Here is a 20187-nt window from a genome sequence, read left to right on the forward strand (position 1 = left end):
AAATAGTAGGATAAATTAAGTATTGTGCTTGAAATTAGAATAGGAACAGTTAAGTACTAGCTGATAAACACAATTCACATGTTAGATTCCGTCACTTTTGATTGTTTACGAACCGTTCGCCAGAATTCTTGAATAAACATCTTAAACCATCAATAATGTCACTTCTCGGTGGTAAACGCACTGTAAGCCATCCTAAAACGTAGAAAGAATACACAAATCATTAGAATTCACATTACTTACCATCTAAATGCATTGCTTTTCTCATGAAATAGCCCGGTTTGATTTCATTTCGGAATTGTTGTTGCAAAAGATTCGTCATGTAGAAGAAAAACAATGATAAACGTCATATTAGAGCTTGTTTTTGAAGTCTGCATGAAGCAGGCTGCGATTGGTCCATCGGTTGACAGCTACGAATGGAAAGTCGATAAAGCGGTCGATATAAATAGGAAAGCACGGAAAAAAATATTTGAGATTTTTCGGAGGTTTCCGAAGTAAAAAAAAAATGTTTAATTTAAATGAATTTGTTGAGTGGTTACTTGACGTAGTTGAATGTTTTGTTTTCTTGATGATAGTCAAGGGCGGTGTAAGGAGGGTATCATAGCTGAATTGTTATTCGGCGAAGCGCATAAATGCGAACTAGTAGTTTTGAGATTTCGCCTTAGTGAAGGCGGTAAACATCATTGAGTGCAAGAAATGGAGCAGGAGATTGAGTATGGAGGTAGAGGAGTATTGAGAGTAAGATGGGCCAAACAGTTTGAATTCACCATTAAAATACATATATCATGTTTAGTTGGATTAAAGAATACAATGAACTTGAATAGAATAAATACCTAAAGCAAATATAAAAGAAAAACATATTAGCCGTAATTAAAAAAAAAGTAATTTCTTCCTTTATTTTTTTCCGTTAGTGGGGGGTAGTGTAACGAGGTTACAAAATAACATCCCACCCATCCAAGATGATCATGACCCTTAAAAAAATATATCAGTCATATAAGCTCCGTTTCGACTAGGGACCCAACGGGAGTGTCAAAATTGAACATGTAGGCAATGTTTGCCCCCGGAAGAAAACTTCCGAAGTTGAGCCTTACCGATGAATGGCCTCGCGTTCGGGTGTAATACGAGCTCCAAAAGAATAGAGCCTTTACGTTTTGCATAGCGTGGGACCCAAAACCAATCCAACCGCGAAGCAGTGAAAACGTGCCAAGAGAGCAGAGTAGTTAAAAAGGTGGATAGAAAAGTTATAGAAGAAAAGTAGGTGAAAAGTGAAGACAGGCAGAAATAGAAGAGAGTGGAATTAAACAGTCGAGGTTAGTAGAATGACCAATTTGTCTAGAAATTGTAAAATTAAACGGTCGGGATAATTGCAGGAAAGATATTACCCGACAACGTTGACAACCTAACCTACAGTGTGCCGACAGTGAAAAACTCGAAAGGTATTAAACAGTGAATCGTTTTGGGCACAAATTAACTGTTCTATTCGTTTGAAGATAAAACCTTCAAACGAAGGTTCCACTCTAGGGCGTGAACACCGGCTGGAAACCCCTCGATCAGCTGATCGGGCCTACACGTGTCGACCAAAGACGTCCCATTATCGAGTCCGTTTCGACCCTCGCGGTCCGAGCCCAACTCAAAAGCTCGCCGCCCGGCTGGTCTCGGATAAACCGCCGCCGCCGTCCGTTTAGTGACGGAGCAAACCGCCGCCGCCGTCCACCTAGCCACGTAACAAACCACCGTCGCCGCCCGTCCAGCGACGGAGCGCATTCTTGTCGCCGCCGTCAGACACAAACGCACCGCTGTCTGAGGCCGCACGCCATCTAGCAGCCGATAGGCCACGAACGCTTACCGGCCAACGGTTCGAGGAGAGGAATCACCCACCAGGATCATGCAACAAACGCGCGCAACGAGGAAAGCCCTGACTGCAGCTGCATGTCGAAGACAGTGACGTACACAGTAAGCGAAAACCGATACTAACCCCTCGCTAGGAATAAACATGTAGAATTCCAAAACGTTCCTCAATTAAACTGCATGCTTGAATGAAAGGTCGAATTGTGTAGTGCGAGGTTGGATCAGAAACACGCTATATAAACCGATTATTTCTTTCGATTGCGATTATGATTTTTTCTTGAATTTTGGTCTCCGTCTGTTGGGTTCAGTACTAATGATTTGCAAACCCGCCCTGAGGTCTCAAGCCGGAACGGGAAAAATATAAACTGATAAACCGCACCATCACGGTAACTTTTAGTTACCTGGCGCATAAGTGAGGGTCGTGAATTCCTTAAACCCAAAAAACAGTCCTGCCCGTTACAAATCTTAAAAAAAAATGCTGAAAGAAAGATGAAGGAATTTACAAAGGAATTGTGTTGACAATTCTTAGTGAAATTTGCAGAAAGAATTTTCAAACGGATCTCCGAAGAAATTAAAAAAAAATCTGATTAAAAATTCCCAAAAGAATGGCAGAAAAAAACCCCCGCAGGTATTTCTGACGGAATTTCCAAAACATCCGAAGAAATGCATGTATTAATTGCGGAAGAAAATGTGGTGCTTTTGAAATAACTCTAGTGTAAACGTACCAATAGTGGTGCTATTAGTAACTGCTTGTGGTAAAATAATTTAATAAAATTCATAATACCATAAAATAAAAAGTCTGAAAACGTTAATCGGTAGATTTTTATTTGAACTTTCTAGGAAAAATGTAAAGACTTAAATAAACGATTTAAGTTTTTTCTCAAAAACCACTTGTACCAACTATAGGGACACGGTTCCACTATTGGTACTACCTTCACTAAAGGAGCGTTTACCCTAGAAAATTTACTATAAGGATCGATGTGTTTTCGGAAGAACTGCTAGAAAACTCTTCAGAAAGATCTTTTGGGAATTATCGGCCGTTCTCGGAGGAATTTCGAAAGAAATCTCACAGAAATTCCTAAAAGAATTCTTGGTGGCTCTTGCGTAAGAATTTTCGGATCTCCTAACGAAATTCTTGTAAAGTTCAAGAAAAAGCTCTTCGAAAAATTCCCAAAACAAGTATTGGAAAAGTCCTCCAAGAAACTCCTGGAAGAATTTCTGGTAGAACTTCTGAACGGATTCCTAGAGGACTAACTTTTATAAAAGTTCTCGAAGAAACTTCTGAAAGAATTCATGAATTAACTTCAGAAAAAATTAGAGAAACTCCAGAATAAATCCCGAATAAACTGAAGGAATTCGCGGAGAAACTCGTGGAGGTATTCACGGAGGAACTCTTATCTGTCACACTCATAGAGTCGTAAATATCAGAAATAACTAGGCAGAAGGTACGCCTGAACGAATTCTTCGAGGTATTCCTGAAATAATTTTCAAAGGAACTCCTGGAAAAAATCCCGTAAAAAATCACGTGGAACGTCCTGGAAGAGGCAAATCAGTAAAAAATTGTCAGAGGGACTTCTGAAGGAACACTCGAAAATAGATATAGATATATAGATATCTTTATTTTAAAGATTTGCAGCCTGTGGTTCATTTTGAAATCAAAAAAAAAAACTCCTGGAAGGAGCGAAAATCTTCAATTTCATGATAGAACTTCCGAAAGAACTTCGAACTCCTAAAAACAAGGTTATGCTCTTCACGAAATTCCCAGAGGAGCAACTGGAATAAACTAGAGAAATGTTCTGAGAAATTTTGAATAAGCTACCAGTTAAACCAATACAGAAAATTCTACCAGAGGGCTTCGGTAGAAATTCTAGAACAAATTTTGGAAGTTATTCATGACGAAATTTACCGGAGGAGTTGAAGGAAGGAACTTTTAGGTCCATTAATTGACGCACGTACTTTAATCAATTGACAATCTCAGAAAAAAAAAACTAATGGAAAATGCGTCGATGAAAAGCAAATTAACAATTTTACGTATCTTTTAATCCAATCGTTCGTGAATTCATTTTTAATCGCAACGATAGAGCAACGGCCATATTTTATAAAACGTAAAAAAAATCCCTAACATGGAATGCACTAAACTCCAATTTGACATAAAAAATATCAAACAGCGAAAAAAAAGAGCTTATCCAATAACACACCATCAACATGCTCTGTTCCGATCAGCAGCAAAATCACAGCATGTTCGGACGTCCCACGGCTGCCAGCCGCCGTACCGTGTCCCCGACAGTGAGAAATTCCGATGTTTGGTCATCGCCGGAAAAGAGCTGATAATCGCATTAATTAATTTATTGTATTCACGCGGGCACACACTGCTCTACTACTGTACATGACCACCCAAAATCCCGTCGCGTCGCACGCATTTCCCCCACTTGCACCACCGTTCCCGATGAAAACCCGATGCGACCCGAATGCAATAAAAATTAATTGAACCTTCATTTTCGACGCTATTTTAAATTAATAATGCAGACCTTTTTCCATCGTTTCCCGCTCCCGTCGCTTAACGAGTTCGATTTGGAGCAAAAATGCATTCCGAAACAGAGGAAGGAAAGTGTGGTAAAAAAAATGAACAGCTGAATGGGACTATGCTTCATCTTGTTCCAGTTATGGGGCCTATTTTTTTTATTGAAGTAGGCAAAGTGTTTTGATGCATTGATGAAATTGATCGCCGTGACGCCGTGTTCTGTTTTCGGACAACCTCAAAAATTTAAAAAAATTAAGCTCATAAAATTACCAAAATGTGAAATGTTTGTCTGCAAATTGAACTGAATGATAATAAGAAGCGAGACGTCACAATTTCTGAGTTTACAATAGCAGCTCAAATCCCTTCATTTATGTTTACTACAATTGATTATTGGAGCATTAATCTTATTTTCGTGGACCTACTTCTTCCCATACATTCAATGGTGTACGGTGTAGCATTTCATGCAACTGATTATTACCGTGATTGAAAAATTCAGCTGGGAGCTCATTCTTTACAACATCCATATGATTCATCAGCTCTCTGATTGCTTTTTTAACATCATCTAGCGTCAAGGGCTGCTTAACATGTTCATAGACGTGCATTTATGGCGGGATTTACGAATAGATCTTAAGTTAAATTGCCGTAGAAACTTCTGGAGCAGGGGTTCCCAACCTTTTTGAGGTGGCGACCCCCTTTAAGAAATGTCAGAACATCTGCGGCCCAATGTTTTTACAACAACAAAAAAATGAAATAAATAAACGAAATTGAGTTACTTGGGTACAGTGGCGAAGACATAAATTTACTGTGGGAGGGATTTTCGAGATCAATGATACTTTTTTTTTATTTGACACTCACATTTTGTAAATAATGATGTACATTTAATTTGAGTTGTAGCTTAAAAATAGCGGCGCAGCCGAAATTTTTTTCTTCTGAAAGCGATTTACACTGAAAATTTGTCCCTCAAATTGTGACTTTTGGGGGTAGTGATTGGTTGTTTGGTAGTGGTTAACCCTAGAAACATTAAATAGAATAAAAATTTCAATTTTTTTCAGTAACTTCGCGGCCCCCCTGGACTGGCTTCACGGCCCCCCAGGGGGCCGCGGACCACCGGTTGGGAACCCGTGTTCTAGATGGAGTCACAGGTATGCGGAATTCGTGAGGGAGAACTCAAAAACGTTCATCGCCAAACGAATTAGGGAAAAAAATCTTTGAAAGAATGTAGATATTTGTGGAGGTATTTCTGATGAAAATTTATGGATGATTTGGTTTAGGATAATCCTTGAAAATTTCCTTAAACCCTTCTTGGAAGCATTTCTGAAGAAATTCCTGTTTCCACGAAAGAACTGCTGGAAAACATCCATGAAAGATTATTAAAAATAATAATTGAAGAACTTTCTGAAGCAATCCATCCAAGCACATGTTACATAGGAGTGTAGACAGCGCAGATTTTTGGTCGAACACGTGTCATTTTTAAGTTATTTTGCCTTTGGGTTAGAACCACATGAATGTAGCTACTAGCGTGGTTCAAAAAATCGTTTTTGCTCCACACCGCTTATTCGATTCGTAACCAGATTCTAAGCCTTCTCCCAAAAATTGAGCTGATTTGGTTGAAAATTGAGAGTGCACAAGCTCGTCAAAGTTTGTATGGGAATTACTATGGGAAAAGGACGTTTTTCATTCAATTGTCCGTATCATTTCCCGAAGTGCCCTAGAGTGTTAGTGGATCCTTGGTACTCCTAGGCTTCTTTATCAGCTACAACTTTGCCGAAGACCACATTCAAATCGGACGCCTCATTAATTAGTTATCGATTTTTATCCAGAGTGAAAATGTGCAGCAATGTTGCCTGCTGGGAAGCTGAACGATCACTGTTAAAGTTTCTGCAGTTGTATGAAAATCGATAACTAATTAATGAGGAGTCTGATTTAAATGTGGTCTTCGGCAAAGTTGTAGCTGATAGAGTAACCTAGGAGAACCAAGGGTCAACTAACACTCTAGGGCACTTGGGGAAATGCTACGGTCAATTGAATGAAAAACGTCCTTTTCCCATAGTAATTCCCATACAAACTTTGAAGAGCTTGTGCACTCTCAATTTTCAACCAAATCAGCTCAATTTTTGGGAGAAGGCTTAGAATCTGATTACGAATCGAATAAGCGGTGTGGAGCAAAAACGATTTTTTGAACCACGCTAGTAGCTACTGTACAACCAAAAATGTGCACCGTCGATACTTCTTTGTGACATGTGTGCTGCTTTGGCATGTAAGATTTTCTTGAATAATTCTATGAGACATTTCTGGAGAATTATTTGTGGGTTTTCTGGAGGCATCCCTGCCTGGAAGAATTTTTAAGAATATTCTGAAATTCCTGGAGAAATTTCTGAAGAATTCTTAAAAAAGATTTTCATGAAACCGCCGGAAAATTCTCCTTAGGAATTTCTGGAGAAATTTTCACATAAATATCTGGATGAACTTCTCCGTCGAATTTCTTAAAGAGTCTCTTGATGAATTTCTGGAAAAATACATGGGAAAATTTCCGGGGCAATACATGAAAGATGTTCTAAAATAATTCTTCAAGATATTTCTGAGGCAATCCCTGGAGGAATTCCTAAAGCAGATCCTAAAAATTTCCGAGTGAATTCTTGAAAGAGTTCGTTTTTCATTCGTGAATATTTTCTATGGAATTTCTGGAGGAATTCTTGTATATAATTCCAAAGGAATCCCTAGAAATACTTCTTAAGAACCCTGGAAAAAATTCTGAAGGATTTTTAAGAGAAATATTTTAAAAGTTGTAGAGAAAAATTTTTGAAAGTATTTCTGGTACAATTCTTGAACGAATTTCTAAACAAACTCATGAAAAAATTTTGAAAACCATCCATGTATGATTTTCTGAAAGAATCTTTAAAGAAATTTTACAAAAGCACCCTTTGAAGATTTTAAAATAAATTCTGAGGAACAACTCCTTACAAAAACCTTATCGAAATTTCAAAAAAAAAACCTTCGAGAAACGTTGTAAGTTTTTCTGTAGCAATCTTTGAAGAATTATCGAGAAAATTCTGAATAAATATTTATGTAGAGGTATTTTTAGAGTATCCCAGTTTAAATTTCTGAAAGAATCTCTGGAGCAATTTTGAAAACAATTTCTCAGAAAATTTTCATTTGAACCCATTGAAGCTAAATTAAAATCAATCCGTGATGCGTGAGGAAATTGCAGGTGCTGGGATAAACCTGAAAAAATGTCGAAAGGAATTTTTGAAAGATGTTTTGGAAAGATGTTCAAAAAATAAACAAAAATTCTATCGCATAGTGAATCTCCCTAATTGTTTACATTTTGGAGAAAAAGTTTAATACCTTAAAAAAGATTTTTCTTACATGTACAGGCACAAAAACTTGTGATGCTTACATGACTTACAATTATGGTTCTTAGGTTTTAAGAGCGCAAGAAATCGACAATTCACAAAGGCGTTTTTCCATGATGGAGAAGTATATGTTTTGAAATGGATAACCAGAAATGCAGATTTATTAAACAGCGTAAACTGAAGATTAGAGGAGGAAATCCCCGGAATCATTTAAAGAATCATTGGAGTGGTTTCTAATAAATTTCATTGTATGTTTTCCAGAGGATTACTTTGAAAAAAAAAAATCAAAAGGAATCTCTTGATGAATTTCAGATTGAAACTCAATAGACATTTCTGCAGAAATTCATTCTGGAAATTTTCTTGAGATCAAGGTATTTTAGAGAAGTCTCTAGTGGAATTTATGAAAGAATCCTTGTAGCTCTTTCTAAATAAATCCCTGAGAGATTTTATGGAAGAATCTTTGACAGTCTCTTAAGGAACATCAGGAAGAACTGAGGAAACATATGGAATGTTTTATCATGAAATCGTTGAGAAAGCTTCTGGTGAAATCCCTAGAGGAAATTCTAGAATTATTTATGGAGGAATTTCTGAAGAAAATTCTTGGAGAAATCTCATTGAGAAATTTCTGAAGCAACATATGGAAAATTTTCTGGAAACATATGGAAAAAACCCTTGAAAAATTTCTGTTTGAATTCCTAAAAAAATTTGAAGGATTCCCTAGAGGAATTTCTGAACGAATTTTGAAAATTTTCTATAGGAACCCAATCATGATTTTTTTTAAGAAATTAATAGGGAATTTTCTGATGGAATAGTTGAACAAAGTTCCAAAACAATTTTTTCTTCAAGGATTTCTTTTGAACTCCTTCCATAGTTTTTTTTTCCGCAATTCTTGTATGGAAAATCGAACAGGAATTATGTAGTTCAGAAATTCTTCCAGGGAGGCCTTCAGGAAGTTTTCGGAGATTTGTTTAAATAATTCTAAAATTTTCTGGAGAAATATCTGAAGAAACTCATAGAGGAATCCCTGAAGCAATCCATGCAAGAATTACTTAAATATTTATATAATACGTTTCTAAAGGAATCATTAGTGAATTTTCTGGAGGAATGCCTGGAAAATATCAAAGAATAGCTTTAAAGATTATTTCCATATGAATCCTAGGAAGGTTTTTTTCGGAATCATCCGTGAAAAAAATTGTAGAGGAATTTCCAAAGGAAATTGCTAAAAATATTTCTGAAGGATTTTGAAAATTTTTGAAAATATTTTCCTGGAACCGTCGTATTTTCTTGAGGAATTTTTTGAAAAAATAACCAATTAAATATCTAGAGGAACTTCCCTGTCGAATTTCCTAAAGAGTCTCTGGAAACATTTCCGGAGCAATCTTTCAAAATTTTCCAGAAGAATTCCATTTAAAATTTCTGAAGCAACCTCTGGAGGAATTCCTAAAGAGGTTTCTGAAGAAAATTTATAAATGTATCCCATACATAGAAATTTTTAAGTGCCCTAATCTGGGGAGTAATGTTGCACTATGGGATCCACATCCTTCAACTCAGCCGTTACAATTCTGTTTCAATGAAAGAACTTTTGACGTCAATCAATTGTGTGAATATATTTGAAAAATGTTTGAAGGTTGTTCCAGATTTTACATAAAAAATAGTTATCATAATCATAAAAAATGTCTTTCAAAAATCGCCTCCGATCAACGCCTTGTATATCAGATGACTCACAAAACACTTTTTTTTCATTCGTGTTGGGTTATTGTACTTTAATATGAGCATATATTTTAGAAAGTAAAAAATATATACCGTTAGATGTTTGAAGTGAGTCATTCTGTAACTTACATTGTTTTAATATACAGAATACACCAGTTATAAGTATTCCTAAAAAAAATTATTCAGATTCACCATCATCAAATTTAGTTTGTTCAATAATTTTCCAATATTAGAACATTGTATCATGAGTTGATCAACTTCACCCCTTCAAGCTTTGCAAACATGGCCATCTGAACATTTTTCATATTATGTAGCAGTTTCTAGTAAGAATTTCGTTTACGGAACTTGATACAGGTCCACTCAGTACATTTTTCTTAAAATAATTGTTTGGAATCATATGTATTGTAATAATAGAAGAGAACTGATCAACTTCCCCTCAGATAAAGGTTTTTCTGATATAGTATCTGGACAAGTTTCTGATTAAGTCAAAAAGAAATTTCTTGAACAATTCAGGCAAGATGTTCTGTTCGAAATTTCCGAATGGATCTTTGAAAAAAACTTACAAATGCATTCATTGAAGATTTTTTAAAACATATTTGAGAAATATTTGTTTTAGAAATCTTGTCGACATTTTCGAAAAAAAAATCTATGCAGGAATATTTGAAAGATTGTCTGAATTTTTGAGGATTTATCCAAATCAATCTCTGAAGAAAATTCTGAAAATATATCTAGAGGAATTTTTCAACGTATCGCAGGTTAAATTTCTGAAAGAATCCTTAGAGGAATTTTGAAAGCAATCGCTGAAGAAAATGACTGAATAAAACCATTCAGTTAAGAAGTTAATGATCCTTTTGAGAGCGTAACGAATTCGTTAAGATTTAGCAAAACTAAGAATTTAAATAATGGCGTATTCTGAGAGTTATATCATAGTGTTGATCTGCAGAGCTGGTTTCTCAGTGAGGAGCTTGGAGTTACCACGATGAAGCCACTGCAATTGTACATTTCTTTATTAACTGAAACTTGCGGCTTCAGTTTAATTTAAAGCATAGTCTGTTCTCAGCAAATAAAATGTTGACTATAATTGGTTGGATTAAAAATGCTCTACTTTCTGCATCATGCTCAAAGACAAAACAATAGAAACAGTTAATACCAACTGTATTCACCTACGCGGCTACAGTAAAACTGTTACATTCTGCATTCACATGTTGCGCATATTACACATTATAAAAAAAAACCAACACGCAAAACTAACCGATCGTATTATTCTTCCCCTCCTCACTTTCAGTGCCCCCGAAGGGAGCCTACGGCATCGGCCCGGGCTATGGTTCCGGTGCCGGTGGAATGTACGGCCCGGGATCAAACCTCGGCACGGGTCCGGGCGGAAACGGCCTGGAAAAAGTGCGCAACACCCAGATGCCGGCATCGATTCCCTCGCGGCAGCCACCCCACTGGATACTGAACAGCAACGGTGCCACAACACCGAGGAGCAGTAGTCGAACAGCGGGGTCGCTCGTTTTGGGGGCGGTCGCCCTGCTAGTAACGCTGCTTCCCCGGTGGTGGACGACTGGGGCGACGGTGAGCCCTCGGTGGAGCGGGTTGATGGTGACATCGCTTGTGAGCAGCAGTTGTTCGCTGATGATTTATAGTCTGTTGATGTTGCTGACATTTACATGAAATTATGTCTACTGCTGTTGGGTGTTATCATTACACTGCTGTTAGGATGCGTGTGTGCATATTATCATCATTATAAATACATCTATAACTCTCTTCCTAAACGAATAACGGTAAGTATGGTAACATGGTTGCGTTGCACAATTGCACATGGAAACACACATGCACTCATCATATATGAAATTGTAGTTTAAAGGTTGTCAAAGGCGTTATTTGATGGGGCGGAGTTTTCACGTTGACTGTTGCTGGGGAGGTGATCCATTGGTATGTTTGCGGTGAGGTCAAACTTGTGCTGGAATGTTGATATGGAGGTCAGTGTGGCAGCGCTTGAAATTGAGTGAATATGAAGAAAACGACCAGTTATCAGCGCCAGCAACCACTACGAACGAATGCGCAAAGGGAGCGAAGAAAACCCGAACCAACTGCGACTGCTGTTCCTCATCGGTCGGTTTGGTTGTGAAGCAAACTGACTGGCGATGGTTCATCCTCACTGTCGTATCCGAAAGCTTATTTCGGATCAGTCAAGAATACTCACCGCATGTACATCTTCGCATAAAAATCGGGAGTCCATCACTTCACCACAAAAAGTTTCTTCACAGCAAACACAAACTTACCCAGCTTTCTATCACACATCCTGATTCCCTCTTTCAAAAAACCCGATAAAAAGTCCAACACTTGAACTCATTTGTTTTCAAATTAATTTATTAAATAATTTTATGCAATTCAATATCATAATTTCTATTTTATATTACTCATTTCGGTATCATAATGGCCCATTTTTCCACACTGATTCATTATGCAACTGAAATGAGTTGCATAATGAAAAATAGTTGCAAAATGTTCATTATGCAACTCATTTGAGTTGCATTTTGAACATTATGCAACCCAAATGAGTTGTATAATGAAAAAATCATTGCATAAAATTTTGTATGGAACTCGTTGCAAAACTCGATTTTTCAGCACTCTTCGTATTTATCCAACTCGGCATGCCTCGTTGGATAAATGTACGACTCGTGCTGAAAAAATCAACTTTTTGCAACTCGTTACATAAATAACTATACTAAAACTAAATTCAGTTAAATAATTTCACACAATCACACCATCCGTTCGCGTCAAACATCGTTTACAAACTGCCGTCATCCGTCCGCTGTGCAGTGCATGCCCGTTCAAGCCATCCTGCTCATTCATTCGTTCCATTCATAATCGCCTTTCTTTTCTCCGCATCGACTCGTCCGCAGCGCGAAATCCCATTCCGAGTACCGCCTCGGTCGAAACAAAGCTCATATTCGAAAGATAGGTAGAGCTGTGCGCTGTTGTTTTCCATTTAGGTACACTGAGTAAAATAAGAGTGTGCATCTCAAATGAATTCAAATTAAAACATTTTCTTTAATCCATCCAAGTCACTACACTCACTTGCTGCGGTGAGTGTGAAGATGGGGAAATGATTCAGTGGTTTTATTTGCTGCTCAAAATTTGTAAAAACAATCATTCTGTTGGTATGGGAATGTTGTATGTGACTATTGTAATCGATTTAATTTGAATTTATGTTATTTGCACTGTAATAACTGGATAAAAACTAAGTATATTCATTGCCGTATACGCCGGCGAAGAGAAAGATTCAGAGAGCGACCACGCATATGAACCACCGTTTCTCACTCTCAGTAATAAAATTGATTGCTCATGCTCCCACTTGCTTCTGAACCATGTTAGCCAATGAAGGTATACTGCTACCGCTTTGGGTTGAACAGCGTCGGTCAAAGAGGAGCAAATTTTGCTTCGTCCAGGGGAAAATGCTTCATTTTGCAAGCACTGCAGTGTGGCAATTGGTTACAGCGATTTTTGCGTTACAGAATTAACTTTTTATTCGTTCTCCCTGTATATAGAAACAACACATATCAAGCAGTTTCAAACCCTCAATTGCTCATTCATATTATCGTCAAAGGCAGTTTTCTCGTACAAAGTTCAAATAATTGCAATGAAAATGTTTCCATTGTGTTCCTAAGGCCAAAGTACATGAGGTCAAATCTTTGACAAGGAATGAACTAAAGAAAACACATCTGTTTGAGCATTGATTGGTTTTGATCAAATATTTGACCCTAAAGACTCCAGTACGTCTTAAGGACAAACGTCATGAAATCCCGCTTCAACATTGCATCGAAACTTCAGACGCACAAATCTCAAGAAGCAAGCTTCAAACAACAATGTATTTCATTATTCTGTTCTTGCTCACTTGTAATTAGCTTAAAATTAAAAGCTCAGGTGCTCTGGTTTTGTTTACGAAGACATTTGTGCCCTCGAACTATGGAATACTTGAATGATTTCAGGGAGGAACCGCAGAAGGAATTCCAGGAGGAATCCATGAAGATACTTCTGGGCTTATCTCTGCAGGATCTGCTCGGAAGCAACTTCTGCAGGAATATCTGGTGGGTCATAAATCGTTCTTAGAGAGATCCCTGCAAAAACTTCTAAATAAATCCCTGATTAGAAATTCCGAAGAGTTCTATGAAAGGAAATCCAGGAGGAATCACCGAAGGAATTCCAGAAAGATTCCTCAAATGAGTTCAAACAGGAATTCCAAGGAAATTTTAGTAGACATCCCCAAAGAATTTCCAACAGGAGTCCTCAAAAGAATTTCAGTGGGAATTTTCAAGATAATTCGAAAATTAATCTCCAAAGCAGAGGTTCCCAAACTTTTTGCTATCACGGCGCCCTTTGAAATTTCCAAAAATGTCACGGCGCACCAAAGATTTAAACAAAGTTATTTTTTTAATTTCAAACAACTTTTACTTTAAAATGCCAAAGACAAAATCGTGAAACACTTCTTATATAATATTTTCTTAGAGATTAGATAAAATTTGGAAAACAAGCAATTTTTTTGTTTAATAAATTTCTCAAATATAATTTGAATATTTGTGAAATTTCAAAATTCATGTTGATTTCATCATAGAAGCTTTATAAATAAGGAAAAACTCAGATGTGGAGCGGACCTGGTGTGATGGTTAGAACACTTGACTATCACGCCGAGGACCTGGAATCGAATCCCTCTCCCAACAAACTCGCAGAAAATGTGAGTTCTTCCTTCGGAAGGGAAGTAAAACGTGGGTCCCGAGATGAACTAGCGTAGAGCTAAAAATCTCGTTAATACAGATAAAAAAAAAATAAAATAAAAAAATAAAATAAAAATAAGCTCAGGTGTACAGGTAAAACAAGCTGCTGATTTTTAATAATTCAGCCAAACATTCTAAAGCGTTTGCAATAATTAAAGAGTTCTAATTGATTTAAAATGACTCCACAGAGCTTGACCAGCATTTTTTCGCGGAAATTGCAAAGCAACACTTTAGAACAAAGTTTTGGCAAACTGAGTCATTGTAAAGAACCTACCAGGTGGGCTTTGATTGAACTTTTTATTTTCATAAATTTCAACTTAACCCTTTGGAGCTAGAGTGGCCATATATAACCCCGGTGATGAAACCGAGCATAACAAACTTGTTCCAGTTCAGCGAGGTTGCGGCAGTATTGATGAAACAGTCTGGTTCAAAAAGGTTAAAGCTAGGTCTTTTAACTTTCAGAACGGCAAACCTTCATGCCGCTAAGCTGTTCCGAAGACCTTGTAATTATTCTGAAAGTAAATAAGGTTCTTGAAATAAAAACTTTGGACTATTTATAGTAAAATCAAAAGCTAAGAATAGAGACGAACCAGCCAAGGGCTGAAAGTCTCTTTAATAAAGACAAATCAATCAAAAGCTAAGCTACAGCTTAAGAGGTCAAAAAACTTAAAATTTTGATTTTTTTTTTTTCACTCGATATGTTTAAAAAGGGTAGGTACCGGAAATCCTATGGAACAATCGAAGACTCAGGGAAAGATTTAAAAAAGTGTGAAGCGACTATAATGTTACTAAACAAATAAAAAAAAAAACAAATTAAAGGTGTTGCGCAAAACAAATAAAGAATTTGTTCTTTTTGTTTCGTCACAACACAAAAGCCTGCGGCGCACCTGGGAAAGATTCGCGGCGCACCAGGGCGCCGCGGCGCACAGTTTGGGAAGCACTGCTTTACATGTATTGGAAAAATAACAATAAAGTTTATCCTCACTTTTCCTAGGGTATAACTTTTCTCACAGACGTTGGATCACTTTGCGGGGTCTTCGACAAAGTTGTTTGGCATATAGTCACCTACAATGATACCAAAGGGTTTGATTATTGAACGCTTACAGCGCCACCTAGCGGCAAAATTCGGAAACTCAAAATTTCTGCATACATTTCGCCAAGTTTTCCCATACAAACTTCAAGCGTTTTGAGCGCCCCCTTAGGCTCAACCGATTTTGCTCAAATTTTGAACGTAGCTTCTGGGAGTCCAAAATAACTGGTTGAGGAGGTAAGACTTGGCATTTTTCGAAATTTTTGTTTTTCATATAAGTGTGGGCCACCTTACTCTACATATCAGGCCAAACATGTCTAAAGGTCCAATCTGCAGAAGAGAGGCTCTCTTTGGTTTCCCTCTCTTTCGTTAATATCTCAGCTATTTATTTGTATTATGATTGTCTCCTTGCATTGAACGATGGTCAAAACAATCGTCTTTTGATTTGTACTGCAAAAATAGTTGAAAAGTGTACCATTACATTGCAATAATTGAAAGAGAAAGTGAACAAAGAGAGCCTCTCAAATGCAGATAGGACCTATTGAAATGTTTGGCCTGATATACAACTCATGATAGCCATCGCTAGAAGCAGAAACGAATTGCAAAAATTCGTTTCCCTTCCTTCCAACTTCCACAGCACAGTGTGTATAATGCCTAAAAGTTATGCAACTAAAGCGAACTGTGCCGCTTGTCCTTCATAGTAATCACCACACAATCTATCTGCTTACGAACATCCCCAATCCATGGATCGCATCACTGACCCAACGGTGACTCCCAGATCTCCCATACTTTCCCTCTAACAAATACCCCAGTCCGTGCTGGTTGTGGGGATGCAGAGGTGGTTTCGGTCTTTAGTAGCAACAACCAACACACTATAACATTCCTTTCCCTTCCCAACTGACTATAAGGACGTGGTCGGCGCCGTTATTGATCAAAAATGTATGAGCTGCTTAAATTGCACTTTGAGAATAAGTGGAGTATGCCAGCCCTTATTCATTTGGATCTCAGTGCAATTGGTACCAGCACAGATCAATCACGGAGGAGCAACCATTGACATGTATAGTCAGATTTGATCGATATGAATACTACTCGAAGTAAGGAAAGTAATGAAAAAATATGGTAGATAGATAACATCTATCTACTATTACCTAGCCGTTCAACTCGATAACGCATGGCAAGAAGATCGTTGTTGTGATTGTGTTGCTCAAAAATGGCCCTCTGTTAATTTCAATTTCTGTTCAATTCTCTTATTGCTCGCTTGCGTATCTATCCACCGTATTCTTTCATTACTTTCCTTACTCCCTCTCACTTCGAGTAGTATTCATATCACCGAAAAAAGCCAATTAAAATTAATTATGATAAAGTCATGCGGTGATTAAACTTAGTTAATAAAGATAGTCTACATCGTTTTGCTTGCACATGATGAGGTAACGGTAAGTTGGAATATTTGTAATTATTGGCTATTTTTCACCTGATAAGACGGGAACGAGTGCAAATGACGAAGTAGATTTTAACCCTATAAGGAAACTGAAGAGGAGTTACATACAGAGTTTCAATTGAAAATGATAAAATCTTTTATGCAATTCAGTATCATAATTTATATTTTATCTAACTCATTTTGGTATCATAATGGCCATTTTTTCCGTTCTCGTTCATTATGCAACTGAAATGAGTTGCATAATGAAAAATAGTTGTATAATGTTCATAATGCAACTCATTTGAGTTGCATTATGAACATTATGTAACTCAAATGAGTTGCATTATGAAAAAATCATTGCATTAAATTTTGTATGGAACTCGTTGCAAAATTCGATTTTTTCAGCACTCTTCGTATTTATCCAACTCGGCAAGCCTCGTTGGATAAATGTACGACTCGTGCTGAAAAAATCAACTTTTTGCAACTCGTTTCATAAATAACTATTCCCAGCTATTCCCAAAGGATTCAAGTATTCCAGTTAAAAGTCCTTTTTCCTATCTGGGGTAATTTCCGTTGGTTCTTTTTGACACGCTTGTGCAACAGATACCTTCACCGGCACCGCTCAAACGAGCCGTTCATAATTCCTAACATACTCTCAATGGCCGGGGTAGGTAACTCGATTTTCATGGTTGCTTGTATCCCACCTGCGTCCATGTAGTTGCTGGGTAAGAGGCCTAGGGCATCAAATAGATCTATTGTATTATACCCCACACTTTTTGTATATTTTTTTTTTCTTCATAGGCAAGGCTTGAAAAATATTTTAATAAGTGATAACTGTTGATTGTAATACAAGATTTTACGACAAAAGTATCATATTTGCATTTTACAGCAATGATGAAGAGCGATAATAATTAGGAATCCTGCAACTGTATCCTCGGACCTTGTTGCAATAATATAATTCAAAGGTAAATCAAGCGACAGCTATCTCGTGACACAGCCCAACCAAATGTACCCCATAAATTTATTCACTAGTTGATTGGTGAACGCGTGGCAATTAGCTAATCTAAAACTAATGGGGTTTTGTTCAACGCTGCAGGAATGGGCAGCATGCGCTCACCGTCGCAACAAAAAAGGCGTTAATGCACGAAGCGTGATTGCAAAATAAACCATCCAGCTGATAATATTTTTTCTATGTGCACTTAAAGATTATTCATTGATGCCGGTTGCTGCACAGGGGGGTAGGAGCAGCCAAGCCAGGGAAAAATGACAAGCCTGTAAATTACGATTAAATATTCATTCGAGAACAATTGATAACACTCGGTGCCTGCGTGGGATGAGAAATTGCTTCTGGTTTTTCATTCATAGATCGTTGGAACCCCGGTCCCATTGAAAGGTTTTTGCATGAAAACTTATCCCTTTCCTAAACTGCCAGCCAACACCCCTCCTGCACGCAAGTTTCCGCTTGGAATCTATTTTCATTCGGAGCTACTAGCAGGCTTCATCGCGGGAACAATGATTCATCAAAATTCTGCCCCGTTGAAGGTTGGTATGCACAGCCAGTCGGGGGTGGTGGTGGAGATACAGGGCTCCGCTGACTTAATTGCCGAAATGCTCCAGGGACAACTTTGTGCGGCCGAAAGCCGAGAGGGAAGCAAAATGGAATGGAAATCTTAATTAAAATTATACCATGAAATTGCAAACAGGAAAATTAAGCGCGGGAACGGTGTAAAAATAATACCCTCATTTGGCCTAGATGATGGTGCCAAATGGCAGGTAGCTTGGAATGTGGGAAAAACTTTCTGACAAAAAGTTTCCCCAGAACACTGTGAGAAAAATTTATCTCGAAATTTGTGAAGTAATATGAACGCCTCGACGGGAAGCCAATTCCGCTTAAATCTTTAAATGACCTGCATTCCCATAAAAACTTCCATCAGACGGCTTCTTGCAACTGTTGTGGTGCCGGTTAATTACTTCATCGCCATCATAGCAGCAGCGCCGTCATCATCGTCATTCTCCGCGATTATAGAGAAGCAACTGAATTTCCTCGCTCGGTAGGTACTTGCTAAATGCTGGTTCGTCATGATTCTTGAGGATATCCGTTGCGCACCGCACCGTAATGAACCATTATTGTAAAGGGCAACGGTCTCATTGCGCGATGCCTTTTCTCTCTCCCATCAGATTTGCATTTTCGCGCAAGCCGTCTAGTGGTGATGGGATGGCATACCAGCAGAGACTGAGGAAGTTGGTGAAGGCAAATCCTTCCACGGAAGCCAACTGACAGACGACGATGACGACGGCGGCGGTTGACGCCCGCCCACGTTTGCGGGAATCAGTGTGGAATGCACCGTTTTGTAATAAACTTTTACTTTCCAACTCCCTGGAGGCGCGTCCATAAATGACGTATCAATTTTGCTAATTTGTTGACACCTCCGTGCCTTCTCGGAACATGTTTCGTTCAGAACACTCAAGGATCAGCAGAATAATAAGTCTCTAATCTGGCTGTCCATTAGCGAGAGCATTAGCGTAGCTAGAGGAGGGGGGCAGTTTTCGATGCCGGAGACATGGGTGCCTGGTCCACATGGTTCCGGAGTTATTCCGGATTGTCTTGGGGTACCAAAATTGGCCACATACTTTGCGCAAAGTATATCTCAAGATCCCGATGAGATAGAAGTATAGTGTCTTCGGCGAATTTGTTCAGCAGGTTAAGAACTAACTGGCAACGGCGACTTTGGTTCGTGATTCGGCCGCTAGGCGGCGCCAGTGTCAAAAATTTTCAAACCCTCATATCTCAGAAACCTGATAAGATAGAATGATGCTGTCTTCGGCAAAATTCTTCAGCAAGCTCAGAACTACCTGACAGTAAAGTCTTTGGTTTGGGATTTATCCGCTAGGTGTCGCCTTGTGTCTGAAAAATTCAAACACGTATATCTCGATACCCTAATGAGGTACAGGCATGCCGTATTCAGCAAAGTTGATCAGCAGGCTAAGAACTATCTGGAAATGACGTCTTTGGTTCGAGAATCGTCCGCTAGGTGGCGCCAGGGTAAAAAATGTTCAAACTTCTATATCTCAGAATCCTGATAAGATAGAATGATGCCGTCTTCAACAAAGTTCTTCAGCAAGCTAAAAACTGTCTGATAGTTGAGTCTTTGATTCGTGATTTATTCGTTAGGTTATTCGCTACACCATCTTTGACCCCCTGTAGACAAATTTTGTCACCTCACAATATTGCTCCGTTTAGTTCCGGGAATGTCTCCGGGAATTTCTACAGGAACTCTTCCAGGTTTTTTTCCAAGAATTTCTCCTGGAATTTCTCTAGGAATTAATCTGAAAATTGCTCCGGGAATTCTTCTGGAAAATTTTCCGGGATGTCCTCTAGGACCCACATCAGGAACTCCTTCTGGGAATTTCTCCAGGAGTTTTCCAGGAATTCCTCCGGATTTCCTCCGAGAATTTCCACAGGAATACCTCGATGAGTTCCTCCGGAAATTACTCCATGAATTCGGAATTTTCTTCAGAAATTCCTTCAAAAA

General features: G+C 38.2%; 1 protein-coding gene across 1 annotated transcript in view; it reads left to right on the forward strand.

Annotated features, from left to right (window-relative positions):
* LOC109397556 (protein amalgam) overlaps window positions 1-20187 on the forward strand; it is a 295277-nt gene that overhangs the window by 216349 nt on the left and 58741 nt on the right. The window contains exon 10 of the mRNA XM_062850781.1: window positions 10715-11213. Coding sequence (XP_062706765.1) covers window positions 10715-11103 — 389 coding nt within the window. The 3' untranslated portion in view covers window positions 11104-11213. The remainder of the gene's footprint in view (window positions 1-10714; window positions 11214-20187) is intronic.

Source organism: Aedes albopictus, chromosome 2, assembly GCF_035046485.1.
Source record: "Aedes albopictus strain Foshan chromosome 2, AalbF5, whole genome shotgun sequence".
Classification (NCBI taxonomy): domain Eukaryota; kingdom Metazoa; phylum Arthropoda; class Insecta; order Diptera; family Culicidae; genus Aedes; species Aedes albopictus.